General features: G+C 37.5%; 1 protein-coding gene across 1 annotated transcript in view; it reads right to left on the reverse strand.

Moving 5' to 3' along the window:
• Positions 1-499: 499 nt before the first annotated feature.
• Positions 500-20,300, reverse strand: part of SENP6 (SUMO specific peptidase 6) — an 83,738-nt gene continuing 63,937 nt past the window's right edge. Inside the window, 11 exon segments of the mRNA XM_059832991.1 lie at positions 500-1,627; positions 4,570-4,720; positions 4,804-4,872; positions 6,776-6,864; positions 9,674-9,777; positions 12,828-13,261; positions 17,252-17,344; positions 17,598-17,720; positions 18,580-18,696; positions 18,782-18,888; positions 19,498-19,718. Coding sequence (XP_059688974.1) covers positions 1,418-1,627; positions 4,570-4,720; positions 4,804-4,872; positions 6,776-6,864; positions 9,674-9,777; positions 12,828-13,261; positions 17,252-17,344; positions 17,598-17,720; positions 18,580-18,696; positions 18,782-18,888; positions 19,498-19,718 — 1,718 coding nt within the window. The 3' untranslated portion in view covers positions 500-1,417.

Below are 20,300 nucleotides of genomic sequence, written 5' to 3' on the forward strand. Positions count from 1 at the left end.
CTTGTGTATAAAAATTGATCTCAGGGGACACAGAGTTCAGCTAATGAATTCTCTGCTTCTTCTCTTTGGGAGAAGGGAATGACAAATGACATTCCCAGTAGAAAAATGAGGAGAGAAAATGCTACCTGCAAGTAGCGATAGAAGGTCCCTCTCTTCCCCCAACAGATTTCTTCCTGGGAAGGGACAGTTTCTGGTTCCCTTCAAAGATACCTATATTAGTAGAAGACTGGAGATACACATCCTTGCACGAACCATCTCTTACTTTCCTCATTTGAATACCAAAGCCTTTCTATAACAAGGATCAAAGGCTATGTTTGCAGTTTAAGCAATGATGGCATTTTAGATTGTTGTAAAATCAAAATACACTGGAAATATCCAAACAAATCCCAACATTAGTTTGATGCTACCTAAAGCCAAGAACAAACAAGCAAGCAATGAACACTGGTATTTTGGTTTTTTGCGTGGATATTACAAAAAATAGTAATCATACACTTTTTTCTTTTTAAATGTTCATTACTTAGATAAAGCACATATGAATGTAACATTCAGAATTGTAACATAGAAAATGTAATGTGGGCAATCTGCTATTCCAAGTACACTTACCAAAATACAATTTTATAATGAAGAAAATCTCAAAATACACCTGTACAACAATTGGGATCCACAAAATATGATTTAATAGTATCACTCAAGATCACTTCATTGAAACCACTTTTATGACACTGTTTGAATAGTAATCTCTGGTCAAAGAGCATTCTCCCCCTTTCTCTAGCATGTCCCACTAAAGCGAGGGTGGAATTTTAATTGCAATGCATATCTTTTAAAACCCCAAATCTGAAGCAGTCCTATTAACTATTACACTGCCTACACTTAGATACTGGGAGGATGGGAATCACCCTGTCTGAGGCCATGGTACATTGAGACACTTACCCATATTATTGTTTGTAGCGCAAGCAGAATAATCTTGTAAAGGGCAACTAAATAGGGTCAAAATATGAATTAATTATCTCACTACCAAATCATTCCCTATGTGTTACTTAAGCCTGTAACACTACAACTTTACTGAAAAAGAAAAAGTTAACCATTTTATCCTATAAATATTTTCTTTATTTGCTTTATATTTAGAAGTTGCTATTTAAGTTCTATTAACAGAAATACATAACAAAAGCTCCCTAACAAGTGGAAAAAAGTAATTACAAATGCTGAAAAAGTTGGCCTCATTAACATATGTACAGACTTGCTTACTTAATACACATCTTTGTGGGAATTAAATCATTTTATGACACACATTTATACAGGCATTAAACATTCCCAAGTAACTTTGAGCAGAGAATACGCCAAATCTTTAGTCTGGGCAGACAAAAAAAATGTATATTTCAGTTTTGATTGTGGAGCTAACATGCAACAGATACAACATTCAGTCTGAGCTGCTGTTGATAAGTTGTTCTGTTTTTTCCTGCAAAGATCTTTCCATTGAACTTGGGTCCTTTTGTCCCTTCTTCTCCTTGTTCTGCTGTTCCTGCAGCTTCAGGATTATTTTTCGTATTTCTTCTCTTTTGGTTTTCATTCTTGGGCGTGGAAACCAGTCTGTTAAGTTCATTGGTAGCTCAAAACTCAGAATGGGATTCTGAAAAGAAAGGTCATTTGGGTATTACAGTAAGGAGTTATAACCTAAAAGACTGGAGAGAACTGTAGTGGAGAAGGTACGTTCTTCCTCACCTCACTCCAGCAGCATGGAAAAAAATTTCTATAATTTGTGGGTTTTGTACATGCACAATTAAGGTAAAATTAATCAAGCTTCAGTATGTTACAGAGTAACATTTATCCAGATCACAGTTCTGGTTATAAAAGTGCCCAAACAATCTACTCAGTTTGCTACATCTTTTAGACAAAGCATTTGACTGCATAAATGTGTAAAATTGTTCTAATTAAAAAAAAAGAGAGACAAACATTGTAATGATATAGCACATTTTTTTAAGGATGACTAGCATCAAAATCTAGAGCTGATTAGGAACCCATTGCTAAATACTCCTGTTCTTACAGACACCTTTAGGACCACAACCAACCAGGAAAGTCAGTTTTACATTTCACCCTAAAAACTATGGCCTGTGAAAAGCCCTGGCTACCAGCAGCCCTTTTTATACTTGCATTCTGTTTTCCTGCTAGAGGTCATTCACCCAATTAAGGCAATAATTATTACGAGACATTATCTATACCACTTCTGTGACACTGAACAACAACTTCACCCTAACCAAACAACAGTTTGTGGAATAGTGTTTTCTCTCAAAGAAATTCTTCCCTTTGTGTATTCCAGTTTACATCATTAACGGGGTTATTTAAGAGTTAATTACATTCATCCATTGAGCTAACACTAGGCAAGGCTACTTGGGAAAAAACTAGTGACATCCTGCACAGGAACTTGTCAATATCTAATGTTGCACTAGCAACATTACCCCACATCCAAACAGATCATCAACTCGATAATATGACAATAAAAAACCCCTATGTTGAACTGACCTTGCCAATGAAGCTATTTAACGCCAGCAGTAAGTAGACTTCAGAAGAATGACACTGAAGATGCAGAAAACCATGGGCAAAAACTGAATAGGTTTTCCACCGCTTCAATTATGAAATAGGCCAGACAAAGGAATAAGAACATTAACAAAACCTAATCAGTGTGGTTACCAACAATGGAAAGATATTTCAAATTAATCTGAACACATCCTTAACTAGGGCTTTTTGTCATTATTCAGTTTGGGGAAGAAAAGCAGGGACACGGGTGAGAAGCCGGTTGTCTGCGTATTCTGCTGCCTCAGAGCTTCCTTCTTGCTTGGCCAGTTCTTTCATCGCGCGCTGACATTACCCATTCTCCCACCAAAACTCCGGCTCCTCCTGTAGGGCCTTTTAAGACCGCAGGCGGCTGTGTCTGCAGGCGAGCCCCGCCCGAAGGCCGCCCGCCCGCCCTCCGCGCCCCGCCCCGCACGGCCGTAGGCGGCACCACGGCGGCCCCTGGCGGCGGCAGCCGCGCCCCAGGCAGCCCGGCTAAGCCGGCCCCCCGGCCCGCATTTGGCAGGTCAGAGAGCTGTGCCCCGCGGGCCGAAGGGCAAAGCTGAACAGGCACGGCCTTGAGGGAGGGCTGAAAAACTGCTTGCTGTGGGAGCTGACAGATATGCTCCCTATTACACTACCTACCCTGTCAAATGAGTCGTGGTTTTAAAAAAATACACGTAACGATTTTAACCCTTATTACTAAAAAGACGACGTCTGAAATAAATCCACAAAGAAGATGTGCCTGAATAGTCCACAAACATCAAATTAAACACCCCTCCCCACATACTACCCATTCAGTCTGTACAGCAGCTGTACACAATGAGACTTTGTGCAATTTTTCAAATACATTAGCAGCTGAAATTATTAGTTCAATAACTGCAAGATGGTCAAGTACCACGCAGCCAGTACAGGTTTTCCTTTCCCACTAAGCGTTACTTCTGAGAAGACCCTGTGGCTTGCTGTCTGACACATCTACGTGCCATCTCTGTTCCCGGGTAGACAAAGCTGCTGCATGTTGCAAGACCAGACAGGACAAGGGATTCAGCCTGCTGTAATTCAGCAATCAATTTGCAAGAAGGAAGGGGCTCAGATTATTAAAACTTGGTTGCTCTTCATATCCCCCATGGACAAAACAGGAAGCATTCGAGGATGGTTCTAAGCTCTCAAGGGGTCATTGGTAAAGCAAAAGCTTTTGGCTTTGCTTTGCTTGAATGCACTCTGCTAAAGCCTTGCTGCTCTTGTATAAAGTATGAACTAGGAGAGGGTGGAGGAATGGAGAAGAAACTGCCAGCTCTCCCAGGAAAGGATTAGTTACAGGAGAGTTCAGGAACAGTGCTCTAAAGTATTAGGTGACTGTAAACTGAGTTAGTGTCCCACGCAGGCAACACCTCAATTGACCATCATTTCTCCTCCCAACCTAGACCTGAAGGTGCTAATGCCTCCACTCATGAAAGGAGCTGTAACTTGAAGATCAAGACAGTTAAAGGAAGTAAGAGTTTAACCAATTTCTTCAATGGATTCAAGATTTGGCATTTAGCAGTAATGATTCCATGTACATGTCTTCTTGCAAGTTAAAAAACATAGCTGTGACATATTAATGAATTTATTCAGAGTCACAGTTCTTAGGGGGAAAAGAACAAACTTTTTGTACTGTATCTTCAGTTTAGATTTTGAACACAAATTTGAACTCGGGTTCTTACTGGATAATTTTAAAGGGTATGCACTGTAAGAACACAAAGGAAGACTCTAAATGTATTTTCTTAAGATTCTCCCAGAAAATTCCATGGCCTCCAATTTCTGATATATATGTACAACTAAAAAGGATAATTAGTTTATTTTCCAAAAAGTATTATTATGCATCTTAATGCAGAAATTAGTTTATAATACATAATCTAATAAATAGGTGTAAGACCTACACTAGGATCCTTTTACAATTCTAGTAATTTTAATAGCTCATATTTGATTGCTGCAGGAGACCAAAAACAAAAGAAAAAAGGGTACACAAACAGGTATACAGACCTCAAAAAAGCTCTCCACATACTGCAGTATGTACACTCCACAATCACTGAAGTTGTTCTGTTGTGGCACTTTTGGGTTGGAACCTTTCATGACATCTTTGGAAAAGCTTCTTTTGTTGCCTTTCCTGACTTCCCATTCCACTTCTAAGTATCTATGATAAAAGACCATGCAAATTAAAACTTTTTTTTTGAAAAATTTTGCAAAAAACCCAAAAAACCCAGAAATGAAACTTACTCCCTTAGTGTTTTCACAACATTTGACCGGGAAGGGCCTCTCAGTGAGTCCATAAGCAAAATGCAGGGCCTATGAGAGAACATAATTTAAGTACACAGTATTTTACAGCAGTTTGGAAAACACAGTGTTACACAGCTAGCTATGAAATAGTTTGTGGGGTGACCTTGAACAAAACTAGATCAATACTGTAAAGTTTTGCCAGTGCTGCTATAATGCCCTAACTGGGATAGCTAAATGCAAAGTTATCTTTAGATTTAACAATACACCAAAGTACACTTAGGCATGCACTTAGAAAATACAGTACTGTCAAGTCTAAAAGCATTTGTTACAGGCAAAAACTAGTTGCTTACAACCCCCTCAGGTGTCTAGTGCTCTTTTAGATGTACAGGGTATCTGGGACACTGGCAAGAGACTAGAAAGTAAGGCACAGAACCCATAAACACACTTCTGGAGTAGCAGCTGGAGGACAGATGGGACAGTCCACAGCACCTAAGAGGACACTAGGTATGCATGTTCAAGAAGCGATCCCAGCCAATGAATCTGAAATCTACCTGATAGTTATGCACAAAACACTCACGTACTCGATGCGAAAGACTTTAGAAAAATAACGTATCCATAAAAAACACATTTTCTAGAGAACTAAGTCTGCTTGAACACTCTCTTGCACACTACAGATGCTTACATCCTATCACTTCATCTAGGGGATACCACCTTTGCAGTAGCTATAAACATAACAATCATTAACAGCCACCTTACATGCAACAGCTGGATTTATACATCAAAGCTAACTCATACCAGAGTTCAGAATCTCAGCCTTAGATGTATTTTGAGCGACAAATAGGATGCAGATTACTTTTCACAAAGCTCTGCTTTCTCTTTTCTAACAGTAACAGACATGCATTCAGACAAGGTGTCCTTTATAGAAACTGCAAACTAGGAAATTCGGACAAATGTCTGCATGCATTTATGTATAGGTTTGTTTGCATTTATAAGTTAATTTACATGTATGCAATTTTTAGGCATAAGCATATCACTTGAATAATGTTTGCTTTTACTTGTACTTGTTTTAATTTCTGATAAAAGAAAGTTATTATTTATATAGGCAATGCTCTTCAAAAATGCACAATCCAGCTGAGGGGGAGGAAGAGGGAAAGAAGTGAAAGCCTTTTCAAGGTAACTTGCTTTTTCATACAGAAGTAATTTTAAAATATGCGAATAGTAAAGCAGTTAAGTGCCCTTAATGACTTTAGACACTTAAGTGTCAAAGATCTCACAAAATTTCGTGTTTGGATTAAAATATTGTTTGGTGGAAAGTATTATGTACAGATAATCCATCATTGGAATGGGACAAATTTAGCCAAGCTATAATCAGAAACTCATAAATATGCTTAAAACTCACAACACAGATGGATTTTTACCCCTTTGTGAAAATGTATTAAGAATTAGTCATACACATTCCATATCATGTATAAATACATAATTTTATTCTGCACCATAAGAATGTATTGTGAAAGCCTTTACCTTTCTAGTAACCATTATATTCACAAAGAAGGAAATATAAAAATGCATAAATAAATTATGAAAAAATACAAAGGGAATTGTCAAGACAGCAATACTAGTAACAATATTTCTGGATTTGGAATCATGCATTTCTGTCACATCAAAATGCAAGCAACTGCAGTCAATGATTATTAAGAAATAATTTCTGTGTTTCAAACATCAAAAAAATAAATTTAAAGAATTTTCAAATCCAAAACAGGTAAAAAAGAAAACAAAAAAAGGTAACTGAATTTAGTACTGTGGAACACTCAAAGAAAAAAGAATAATACTAAGAACAGAGAGAAAGAAAACAGAAATATAACATGCTGATGAAAGTGTTTGGATACTGATGTATGACAATTTCCCATAATTACCGTCCTTTAAATTTCATAAACTTTTATAAAATCTCCATTTTAACTGCTTCAGTACTTACTGTTTGCAGATAGTAGGCTTCAGGTGCCATTGTCCCATTTCTGAATTACAGTTATCATCTACAAGGCCACCATCATCACTACTGTCTTCCTACAGAAGCAATATGTTTACAGGTGTTTAAAAGCTAATACTGTTTTTCAAACAAATGCAAAAGAAATTATTGCTATACTTACCATTTTTATTCAAGACCAATAACATTAGTCTAATAAAGAAGTGCTAGCTTTAATCTGAAACCATTCATTGTTTATGAAGTTTGCATTACCAACTTTTAGTCACACAGTTTCTCAAACCCATACTGGAACGACACAGAGTGAATGGTGCTATTTATTTAACAACCGCTGAAACTAGAAAAAAGCTGCAACTGACATTTTGAAAGCACTGTTGGCTTAAAAAAGGTGCATCTCCATTATTTGGTTATAATCCAAATTATCAATACTTTTCCTTGCTAATGATTACTAGAAACTTGCTTGGCGGTTTCATGTATGTTATCTTCTAGATTAAATGAGACAAAATCTGCAATGAACTCAGAAGTAAAATTTGATCTTTTGCTCCAGAATGCACCAACTTGGTTCTTAAGGCAAGGGAAATTAAACCACCACGATATTATGGTTGACGAGAAGCTCAACATGAGCTGGCAATGTGCACGCTTGCAGCCCAGAAAGCCAACTGTATCCCGGGTTGCATCACAAGAAGTGTGACCAGCAGGTCAAGGGAGGGGATTCTGCCCCTCTACTCTGCTCTCATGAGACCCCACCTGGAGTACTGCATCCAGCTCTGGAGCCCCCAACATAATAAGGACATGGACCTGTTGGAGCAGGTCCAGAGGAGGGCCACGAAGATGATCAGAGGGCTGGAGCACCTCTCCTGTGAAGACACGCTGAGAGAGTTGGGGTTGTTCAGCCTGGGGAAGAGAAGGCTCTGGGGAGGCCTTATAGCAGCCTTCCAGTACCTGAAGGGGGCCTACAAGAAAGCTGGAGAGGGACTTTTTACAAGGGCATGTAGTGATAGGACAAGGGGTGATGGCTTTAAAATGACAGAGGGTAGATTTAGATTAGATATAAGGAAGAAATTCTTTACCATGAAGGTGGTGAAACACTGGAACAGGTTGCCCAGAGAGGCTGCGGATGCCCCAACCCTGGTAGTGTTCAAGGCCAGGTTGGACAGAGCTTTGAGCAACCTATCTAGTGGAAGGTGTCCCTGCTCATGGCAGGGGGGTTGGAACTAGATGATTTGTGATCTTTAAGGTCCCTTCCAACCTAAACCACTCTATGATTCTACATCACGGGTTGCAGAAACAGTCATGCCACAAACCTGTGAATATTCTTTGACCTTTTGATTTCAATTTTGATTGCTATGAAGAATATGGAAGTTTTACAAACAAAACCACTATGTTGTTGTATCTGAAAGTATCCTAGTGATCCACAGTTTCTTACCCTTCTACTGAGTTCACTATTACTATCACAGACCATTGTGTGACAGGGAAAGAGATGCCTTCCAAAAATGGGAAACCCTGTATCAGCATGATTTGTGAATTTTTTTGGTGAGAACTATGTACACTTCACTAACATGCAGGATCCTGTGACTGAAATCCTCATGCTATGCCATGAAGATGTTACCATATTAGAAACTACTACCTAGTTCCTAATACACTTGTTTCTGTTGCAGCCTCAACTCCATTTTTGGCAGATGTGAAGGTGCACTCAGCTTGTCATAGGCTACCATTTCTATACTTGCTTTGTGCATTCTAGAAGATATCAGTGGCAGCTTCAGCCTGAGTTAAGTTCTAAGCTACACTGCTACCAGGGAACTCGGCATCTTTTCCGCCTCCCAAGGAACACATCTGGCCATGTGCTTTCTTCCCTGCCTTCATGCCATGTACTTCAGACTGGAAACACTCCACTACTCATTCTCTACCTTCAGGGAACTCTAACTGCTACAAAATAGACAGAAAGGCACTTCCATCAAACGAAAATCACAGAATGTTTGGGCAAGTGTCATAACCGGAGAGGTGGTTGAGTCTGTATGAAAAGCATAGTTAGGTTTCAACATAAACTAGAGCTTTTATATGTGTGCACACATATACATTAAAAATAGCTGCAGACTTTGGAAAATAATTGTTTGTTCTGGACTCAAAGGTGAAAACCAGTTAATTCCTAGAGTCTGTATTTGATAGCCTCCGATTCTTTATTTTGGACAACTTGGAGTCATATATCTGGAAGATGAACAGGAAGGCCAATTAGGAAGAGTAAATGTGTAACTCCTAGCTTGCTCACATTGAACTTACTGTAGAAGCAACAGGGCCATGGAATAATGCCCTCATACCCAGTAGTGAGTTAGTAAAGGATATTTTAATGATCAGTCTTTCCACAGCTCTAAAATCTAAATGTCTTCCAATTTGAACAAGAACACTACTTAATTATAAATCCATGCTGTTTAAATTTGATTAGGAGAAGCACTAATGAAACAAAACAGCAGAGTAGCACCTACTTATAAACGTGTCTGTTTATGTCCAGGAAATGCAGCTGAAAGAAGAGTAACTTGCTCTTGGGTCTGGTAGATAAACATGGTTGTGGGGGAGATGAAAGATAGAAATGTGTTGACTTTCAGTTTCCACTAAAATCATTGTGTAATATAGTCACTATGCAAAAGACTCATAAAATTAAATGCAGGATCAGTACAGCAGTTTCCTATTAAATAGTCTAATGAATGAAGGTACAATCCTCTCCTGTCAGCTAATGTGCAAATTTTTGTTGGCAACCAGTGCTTTGGATTTGTCACTTGTAAAGGTAACTAGCTTTAGACCATGCACATTTACAATGTGTATACAGCTTTTAAGCTGTGCATTCAAAATACAACACAACAGTTCACATTTCCCAAATAAAATTGCTAAATTCTTTACCTGGTTATCTTGGTCTTCAGAAAAATCTATAAGCTCATCTTCATTTAGTTTACTGCCATCAGCTGAGTCTTCACTATAGTTTAGCCTGATTTTGTGCAATCCATCTGTATCAATCACAGACAGTAGTATATTTAAACATCAAATACTATGTCATCATTGAAGACCAAACTCATTTTAAATACCTCAGATTTCCTCAGGATTGCTCACAATAACTGTGATACAGCTGACATACAATATTTTATTCATGCTTATGAACAAAAGTGAAAAGTTTCTTCTAAGTAACACAGCAGAAACTGTTCCTTATTCTGTGAAATGCCTAAAAAAATTCTAGAGACCTAGACTAAAACCCACCATGAAATCACCCTGTAGTTCCATGAAGCCTTTACAACAGCATAAATTGGTACTGCTGCCAAAAGGGGCAATCTCATTTGGCCCCTAATGTAACCACTTATTCCCATCCCTAGCTGGTTCCTTCCATAACACCAAATATATCCACACACAGTGGACCAGACTGAGAAAGTCAGTTACAAGCTTATTTTTTAACTTGAATCATTTCCTTAATCAGATTCACTGTGCAGTTATATGAAGACTTGTGCTGGTAAAAAGGGAAAAAAACGTGGAAACACGTTGCTAGGGAGGGTAGAATGCAGGATCAGCTCTCCTGGGAGCAGCAGCTTAGAAATGTTTATGAAACTTCACTGTTTGCTACATAAAAAGAGTATCTGTAAATTCAATCCCTACCCCCTCCACATATTTAGTCACTTGGGAAACAGCATCAGAAGAAATAAAGAATAATTAATGTTATAGCTATACCTGTGAAAGAAGCAGATACAGACAGCTACAGGTTCACTAGTCTTACTCATATTACCATGCAGGACTTCAGAACAGATTTTGAGGGGAAAAATAATAAACTATGTGGAAACAAGTGAAAAATTAATAACTCATGCCAGCAAACCCTGAAATCTTCATAAGAAAACTTTTCCTAGAAAAGGGCTATATAGTATATCTAGACAATAACAAAAATAAAAGCATTGGTTATGGTGTCACTGGAGGAAGTATTACTTGTTAAAGAAAACCAGGATTTCTACAAGAACAGTAAATAGGGCAATGAACTAGCTAATGGAAAGAACTAAGATCTGCATTTGAGAATACTTCAACAGAGAAGTTGAAGTAACACTTTGGAAAGAGGTTACCAGTGGAGTTCCACAGGGACAAACCTGCAAATTAGTCTTACTCAGTATCTTTGAAAAGACCTTAGCACAAGAAGTAGGCCATATACTAATGTGACTTATTGCTGACAAATTCCTAAAAAATAAAAATTGGTATTGAGAAGAATCACATCTCATACAAGAATTGAGCAATAAAAAGAGGATTAGTTAAATAATAAAAAAATACATGTTTTGGATGATTTCTTCGAAGTTATTCAGGTATCAACTCCTACAGATTTACTAGTCCAACGCCAGGATTTAATTTGAGACCAAGACATCTAAGTTTAGGCTCCCATGTACAGTAGGCATCTAGGGTCTCACAACGTTAAGTGGACACCATAATCAGAGCAGAGCGCTACTCAACTGAACAGCTACTCTATGTCTGCTTTAGGGTAAGAAGAGGAGGTCTCTTGGTTTCATTGACTATACTATCATAGAGACACCTGCTGTCTTTTGAGATATCCTAGGATATCCAGGATATACGTATGGATCTGGCAGAGTCAAGACCCACATCCTTCTGGAGCAACAGCTGAAGGCTGGGCAGAAAACCCAAGGCCTACATCCCCACCTTCCATCTGGTTGAAATGGAAGTTTAGATACATAGCGCATATAAATGTAGCTGCCTAAACATATGCTTAGTGTCAATCTCAAATTGAATCTCACCCTTAAACCAGGACTGTGTGAATGTAAGAATGTCTGCATCAATGAAAGGGTACATCACCTGCAATAGCTGAGTAAGAGAGTCTGAATGTCTTAGTCAGCAACAGAACAACCATCAGCCACCAATACAATGCAGCCATTAAAAAAAATCCTAGCAAAAATATATGCCATAAAGTACATTCCAACTAATTACAGACAAGTAGCAGTAGCAGCATCCAAGACACTTAAGACCATATCATACAGCAGCAACATCACAAACAGTAGCAAACACACATAAAATGAAAAATCAATTCAAACGAAAGCAGAGCTACACACACCTCCAACCCTGCCCCCCTGCCCCCCCTCCCCCGATGAGTGACAATGTTATCACAAATGAATAAATTGAGATTAGAAAGTAGGAGAGTGTTTATATCCACAAAGACATTAAAGTTGTAATGGCCTGCAGTATACAGATTAGACCATATGATTCATAACCTTTTCAGATCTTGTGCTATAAACTATGCAATTACTTACTGTGTAAATTAAGTCAGTAGGAATACTATCGGTAACTAAAAGTTTTTTGCATGACCAGATGTTTTGTACTCTATGCCTCAAGGGGATCCAAACCTCTGCAGCGAGCAGAGAATACAATCTTTTCCTAATTCCTTCAGCTGCCTTTAAAAGTATATCAGCTCCTTTGTTCACTTTGGTACAAATGCTGTTCCAGATCACTGAAATCAGCATCCACAGCAGCGATGCATGCAGAAAGCCTCTCTCAACATGGAGGTCATGTGAGACAATTTTTTTATTATTATTATTTTCTTCTCAGTCTTTTAACATACCTTCTGTCAAGACATTGAAGAACTTAATGGTGTTGAAGCAAAGCCTCAAATGCTAGAAGACACTGGAATTAAGGTTGCTCACACAATCTTAATTCAGCTCCCTCATACACATACATTATGAGGATCCATGGTCAACTACTATTCTTTCCTTAACAACTACAGTCTTAATTGATGCAAAGTGATACCTACAAAATTATTTTGTGTGAAAAAAGGTCACACAACTGAAAAATTAATCTGATTTAGGAAAACAGTGTTTTATCTCCAGCCTTGTGCCATGAGAGTTATGTCAACAGCCACAAAAACATTTTATACGCAATGGCTATAAATTACTTACATTGCAAGCACTCAAACTTCAGCCACATACTAAACTTTCAAAGTATGAAGTTTACACAATTGCAAAAGTAGTAACAGATGTGAAATCTCCAAATTTTTCTTCAAAATATGCATATTTTTACAATTACATACCCATAGATTGGCTAGCAGTTGTGAATTCACCCTGTATACCATTTTCATCCAGAGTCCTATGGTCAAGTTTATGGCATGTTGATTCCACAGTGTTAGGTTCTTCCACATCACTGTCTATTTGATTTAGTTTTTTGAAAGCACTTTTTCCCCTACAAGGGCTTCTTCTACAACATGAAGACTCACTGTCCTCTGTTTCATTGTTTGCGTCAATTAAAGCTGTATTATACTTTTTGGTCAACGTCTTCTTTGCTGTGGACTTGGAAGGCGAGTTTTGCGCATCTAACTCATTTGGCAAAGGAGATGGTGCATTGCTCTCTCCATCTGAAGAGGAAGGTTTCATCTGTGTTGCAGCATTTTCATGATAGTGGGGATTTGGTTCGTATTTGGGTTTTTCTAAACCAGGAAAACAGATGACAGCCAAAAACCAGTGAGCACTGCAAAGGAGAAAATACATTAAAAACTAGCAATTATATTAATGCTCACGGTTAAACCTGAAGTTGGTAAAAACCAAAGAAAACACTGACAGAACGTGTGCACACACACACAGAAAACCAAACCCTGTCCCCCACAGTTATCAAAGATAGATTGTAATAGCTGTTCACTTTTCTGAGCAGGTTTTACTCAAGCTTTCACAGTCTTCTCTAAAGGTTAAGATCATTCCATGCAAGTCATCACCAACAAATTCCTTATTATGATGCAGTTAGTTGAAAACAGGTGCTGTCTGAATATTTATTTCCATTTACTCATACTTTATACATTCTTCTCCTTCTTTGAATTAAAGCTTATTTCTTTTTTAACATTTTCTTTATCACTGCATGAATTAGAGATTGTAGAGTTCATGTTTTATGGCTCTATAAAGTTTTCTAGTAGTTCAGCACTAGCAACACAAGTAGTCAGATCTAACAGTATAGCTGAATTGCCCATATTCTTCCACCTATGAGATCTTCCAGTTGTATATGACACTTCACATTTTTAAAGAAATCTTGCCAACAATGAATTAAAAAAGGGAGGAAAGAGTGTTTGTAATGCCATCACCAAGACTCTGTTGTCCTCCTCACCCTTCACAGAACTGACATTCTAACCCTTTTAGGACCAAAAATAGTTATATCCCCCAACACAAAACAGGTTTTGCCCCAGTTTCCTCCTTATCTCCCTGCCTCTTCAGACTTCACTGACTTGCCACTCAATCAGAAATGGAGCAGCAGCAAATTCAGGAATTGAGGCATTGCAAGTAGATACTGACTAACCTGATTTAGAATTTTTCTTAAGGTACAGAACCTAGCTATGTATTATGCAGGTGAAGCCACATTTCAATGTGTTTTAGAAAAAAGAAAAAGCAGTAGCTAAAATGCATGTCTAATGGACATATTAAAAAATTAATTAGATTATTATGAAGCCTAAATTCCATCGAAACTCAATGGTAGTTAAAGTAAGTGGCCTTTGAAAGCAGCATGTGAAGTATGGAGGCATTTTGTCTTGAATGATTCACCACACCTAGTACATGAATATATTAAGTATTGCCAAACCCTGAAATTTGTGTGTACTCTATTAATACGGTCTTTATGTACCAATTATGTAAATAGGCTAGCAAATTAACCTGGATCTAAAAAGAAAATAGCTTGTAACTTTTAAAAGAACAGCCTATTTCCACTGGAGACTTGAACAAAAAGGACTGTACTGCCAAAGGATGCTGATGCAGTCATGGTTAAATCAGCCATATTGTTCTGAAGTTAATTCTCGCCTAGATTCATCCTGCCCACCTCCAGTTAATGCAGTTTGACAACTTGTTAGCTGATAAGCCCACATTTCCTAAACTAGTGGTTATGGGAGAGTCTGGAAAGACTTTCTGGAAGTAGATACTGAAGTCCAGCAACTCCAAAGCAATCATTTCTAGAATGTACTCTTAAACCAAATGCCAAAAAAAATAGCTGTGTCCTAAAAGAAAAAACCAGCATCATTCTAGGCAGCACAGGAGAAGCATTATCAGGAGCAACCATTAGCAGCATTCCTATAATGCAGGAGAAGCTCTCAAGTTTCCCCAAATCCTAGAATAACTTGTTTCACATACTACTTAATTCAAGACACAAAACCTCAAAACATTTTTTGACTGAAAGAAGTAAGACAATTCCAGTTCTCTGCTCTTGACCCATTTTGAAGCACAAGAATATATGGAAAAGAGCAGACAAATATATGGTAACCTAGTAAAACCTGCTATTCTTCAGTGTCATGGCAATATAAAGAAGGAGGAGACACTTAGCAGGTGACAGCTCTGCTACTAGGATAGAGGCCTAGAAGCCTCCATACTTGCCCCAGGTAGCTTCCCAACCTCCTCTCTGTCCTGCGATACCAATTACTCATCACAATGGGAGTATTTCATTGTCAAGTCACTGATTCTTTCCTAAATATGTTAGTATCTCCCTCAAAAAAGTTCAGCTTTTTGTTCCTCAAAACTGAGTGTTGGGTTTCCTGGGATGGGGGAAGTGACATGTTTGAGGGGAGACAGAATAGCAAGGTACATCCAAGAAAAATACTAGCAGCTAGTAACAAAAAAATTAAAAAAAAAAAAAAAAAAAGAAAGAAGTATGGAAGATCTAACTTATGCTTTTTTTGCCAGAAGGCAGGTCAAAAACAATAAAAAACAAACCTGCTCCTCCACCTCCCCCACCAAACCACCACTTTCTCATCTCCCTAGATATTTGGGGTTTTTTTCTGCTCTGCAATGTTCTTACCGTATATATCAGGAAACCACTTTTGCAAACGAATGTCCTACTAACACCACTTACCAAGTTTCAGTTCACAGTGAAGGACAGTTCCAAAAACTGTGAACAAGATCATTTCCAGATGAAAGATGCACACCAAGAGCACACTTTTCATGCTCTAATCACTACTGGATGAGTCCATGAGACCAAGCTAGTCCAGAGCAAAATCACCAACCCACACATGGTGTGAACATCGGGCCTTCAGCACAAACTGTTTTGTTCTGCAAATTCACTCCTACTGAGCTGCACTGCTTGCTAAGGTAGATGTTGCTTTAGTTGCTTAACAGTAAATGAACAAGACAGTGAAAACTACTATGTGCTAAGCTACTAGCAATATAACTAATACTTGTAAAACCACAGAACTATTTTTTTTCATTTTCAGGTGACTTTTAAGTCACGCTGTCTGGTATTTGCAGCATAATCAGTCTCATTTCTCCTACACATAAACAACCTGGATGTGTAAATGGCAGAAGAGAGGATGGTGGTAAGTAAACTATGTAACAAGCTCTAAGGCAACTAAAATTTAAGTGACAGACACTTCAAAGTTCTGGTACTTAAAGCGTTGGGAGAGAGGAATGGCAAGGATGAAGTCTGCAGTGGACAGGAGGAATATCTTGCTTGCACCCGAGTAATTTTCATCACTTAAGGACTGGCTGTCTTCCCATGGCTGTAAAGATGTCATAGCATCTCAAAATCTAAAGTCAGTGCTTGTGAACAGCTTTCTCAGGGTTTATTTATGACTTTATAACAAAGACATCTATGGTCAGTTACCTCATAACTGCCTCTCTACAGCTAGCCTCAGAATTCAGCTGGGGAAGAGGCAGGAAAAGAGAAGATGCAGAAATTCTCCTCTGACTGCACAATGGCACGCTATCTAGATAAATGTCTTTGAAAAGCTTTTAATTAAAAAAAACCCCAAACCCTATTCTTTGAATTTTCAAAAGATCAGTTAGGTATGCCTATGGTAAGTCAGTTACAATTCTCCTGTCTCTCTGCCCTTATTTATGCTTTTATTGTATATTTTTAAAATGCAGTAGTTTAACTTTCCTAAATATTTTGGCTTAAGGACAGCTTAGATTCTTTTTGTGAAATGTAGAAATGTGTTTGTGACAACTTGCTCTGATCTTAAGGAAAGCAAGCATCATTAAAAGTCCTTAACAACCATTAGAATGCTAACAGTCTGCTTCCTGACCCAAGAAAAATATCAGGACAAAAGGACATAAAGAAATAGAATAAAGGTCCCAATACAGGGCAGTAGAGACTTTCAACTGCATTTTCTTCCGATACAGGTTTATTGTAACTAAAGGATGAGCTCATCTAATCCAAAGAGATCTCATTAAAAGAAAAAGTAAGGACTAAAAAAAGGTAAATCCAAAAGTCATCAGTGACAACAGCTCAGAAGAAAGAACTCCAGAGAACCAGGTAAAACCTAGAAAAAGTACTCAGAAAAGTTCATTTTTGCTCAGTCTTTATATTGTCTGATACTTCCTACACTACAACAGTGCACTTACAGGTCTTACATTACTATTTTGTTTTTATCACCTGGAAAAAAGATGTTTATTATCTTAATTTTTAAATTCAATTCACACTATAATATAACTTTCAATTTTAGAATTTTGAAGCTTAAGCCTTTACCAAATGCGATAAAAAGGCATGTTTACTTACGCTTCATTAAGGGGAACAAAAATGAAATCTTTCTCAAAAATGTCAACATGCCGTGTCCATGTTTTTACTCGCCCATGTCGTTTTTGTTGTATTCTGCAATAAGAAACCAACACATGATTTGTAGGCTAGCTTATTTTAATTGAAAGACTACTTTTCCAGATATTTTCACCTTAACAGCTTAAGATTTTCAAGGCATCTTCCATGTTTCTTATACGTCTGGATGCTTCTTAGAGTTCTGTTGGTATCATAATATTGTCTGTAAGGATTTTATCTCTGTAAAGCATCTGTTCTTGTAGTCTTCACTGTATTTAGCTCTTAGTAAAACTGACTTAATCAACAGACTTACGAAAGGTTTGAAGTTTCATGAATATTTCTTCTTTCTCTTTGATTAAGGCGTTTATAGAAGAATGAACTGAACACATGTATTCTATCAGCATCTTCTTTTTTCAGTTTTTCAAGTACCAAATACCTAATTAGTTTAAAAAAAAAAATAAAATAAAATTCATGGAGGTGTTAATTCAAAGTATTCATCACCAGAGTAAAAAGGACTGCCAACAGTCCTACCTCCCCCTCAAATTGTTGCAGCCTTTCACAAAATAGCAATAAGAATATTAGAGCCAACTAACCACAGGAACTCATTAATGCAACATCTGTGTCAATATTTCAAGGTATTAGGTGCTCTGCTCAATCAACAAGTTGTTCTGCTGCTCTTGTATTTATTTTTATATCATGGCAGGAAAACAAATTTTCAATGAGTTTGTTACATATGACCTATCTAGAAAAGACCCATATTTTGTAACTGAGCCACTAAATCTCCAAACACTCCCAGAGGGATGCACTAATTTTCTTTTCACCTCTAAAATATTTTAATAGACTGAAAATTATACACAAGCACCTTATGTGTAGCATAAACATAACAGCATGTAACAATTTAATATGCTTCTAATATCTGTGGCATCAGTGACACCAAAAATAAATTTATGTATTATGATAATAAAAACAAATGAAATTCCAGGGAACACAAATACTCTGGAAAAAACAATTGAACTTAAAAAGGCTTTCCCCCCCCCCTTGCAGTTAAAATTCCTCTTCAGATGCTAAGAAATTTTAAAGAACCTTTTTTCCAAGTGAGAACAATGTCATGTCACTGTCAAGCAGGATAGGAGAGGAACCAAAATTTTTTGCAAAAATACAAAACAACCTTTAAAATTAGAACTATACATAGTTGGAGGCCAAGTGTTATCAACTGAGCTATGAATTTTTAATGTCAGAACTTCTAAAGTTTCAAAGTAAAAGATAACTAAAAACTGATTTGAATTAAAACTTACTTTAAATAAAAATCAATAATAACATCATTTAAAAATTCTCCTTCATTTAGACAATGGAGGTCTTCATTGGTCACAGAAATACCACCTTTAGCTGGAGGAGGTGGATAAACTATCAACCTGAAAAGAAAAACACATTCAATAATAAATAGGAAATTCCAAAAAACCTCAGAGAATTGTTACACGGCAAAGATAAATATCTTACTTTTCTATAGGACCAATAAATACTGTATGTGGTTCTCCAATTTCTTCATCATCATCAAAATATGGTAACTGTTTATTTCGCTGCTGCATTTTGGACTCAGAAGCAACCTTAAAAGAATAAAGTCAATATTATTTGCATACTGTGCTCAAATTTACCAAAAAGGTAATAAAGCTGTGTAAAGTCCATCAGTGTAATATCCATTGCTTTTGAGAAGGACTTCAAGTTTGGGTTTTTTCCTTTTCTAGTTTATTTATTACACTTAGGTCTGTACTAATTTCTTGCAGAGCCACAAAACTTCCGAATTCTTTAAGAGGTAGTTCTGTTTAAAGGAAGCATTAATTAAATTTAAATACAACACTGCAACTTAATTTCTTGTTTGAAATATTATAATTTTACTAGTAGATGAATTTGGAAACAATTATGTTTTCTAATTACAGTACATATTTCTTGTCCCTTAAAAAATTTTAAATGACAACATTACTTGTGGCCCATTGTACAACCTTACGATCAAATTAAACACACTAAGAAGTACTGTGAATGCACAGACTATTTCCCATAGTCTCATAACCCACCATGGGCCAGTCTGGGAATCCTTGTATAGAAGCCAGCAGAAGTTGTTGGCATTTTTTTTTGGTCTAGTGACTAGCACACTATCTTTAGTGTATTTGTAACCCAAATAATAGAATGACTTTGTTCTAAAACAAAAACATAATTACATTCTTAATTTTGTTTTCTCTGTGAGATGGGCTTCCTTTGGAATTGTCTTCCAAGCACTTAGTAAATGCAACAAGCCTGCCATTGGCTTCTTCAAAGGAAATTTTCACAAAGAAGTCAGAAATATTGTTTCTAATACCAATGTCAGTAATTATTTTTTCAAACACTGAGTTTGCATGAGAATCAAGACCAGTTTCAAAAATCAAAATGATGTACTGTTCTTCTTGACCTACGAAAAAGCAGAGAGAAGATTATTAATTCAGAAACAAAACATGTCACTATTATAAACAGATTTCAAAGAATCATGGGCCAACACATGTACACACTTCTGACAATACATACAAGCAGTAATACACATGTATGCAGATAGACTGAAGGATTAACTACCAAAACCTTCCACCTACATTTGCAAAGAGTGCATTCAACTTCTACCTTAATCTAGAAATGTTAATTATTACACCTGTGTGCTGGTTTTGGCTGGGATGGGGTTAACTTTCTTCATAGCAGCTAGTATGGGGCTGTGTTTTGGATTGTATGGGGCTGTGTTTTGGATTTGGGCTGGAAACAATGTTGATAAAGCAGGAATGTTTTAGTTACTGCTGAGCAGGGCTCACACAGCACCAAGGCCTTTTCTGCTCCTCACCCCACCCCACCAGCGAGTGGGCTGGGGGTGGACGGGAAGTTGGGAGGGAACACAGCCGGGACAGCTGACCCCAACTGACCAAAGGGATATTCCATACCATATGACATCATGCTCAGTATATAAAGCCGGGGGAGGAAGAAGGAAGGTGGGGACATTCGGAGT

This window comes from Gavia stellata, chromosome 2, assembly GCF_030936135.1.
Source record: "Gavia stellata isolate bGavSte3 chromosome 2, bGavSte3.hap2, whole genome shotgun sequence".
NCBI classification, from domain to species: domain Eukaryota; kingdom Metazoa; phylum Chordata; class Aves; order Gaviiformes; family Gaviidae; genus Gavia; species Gavia stellata.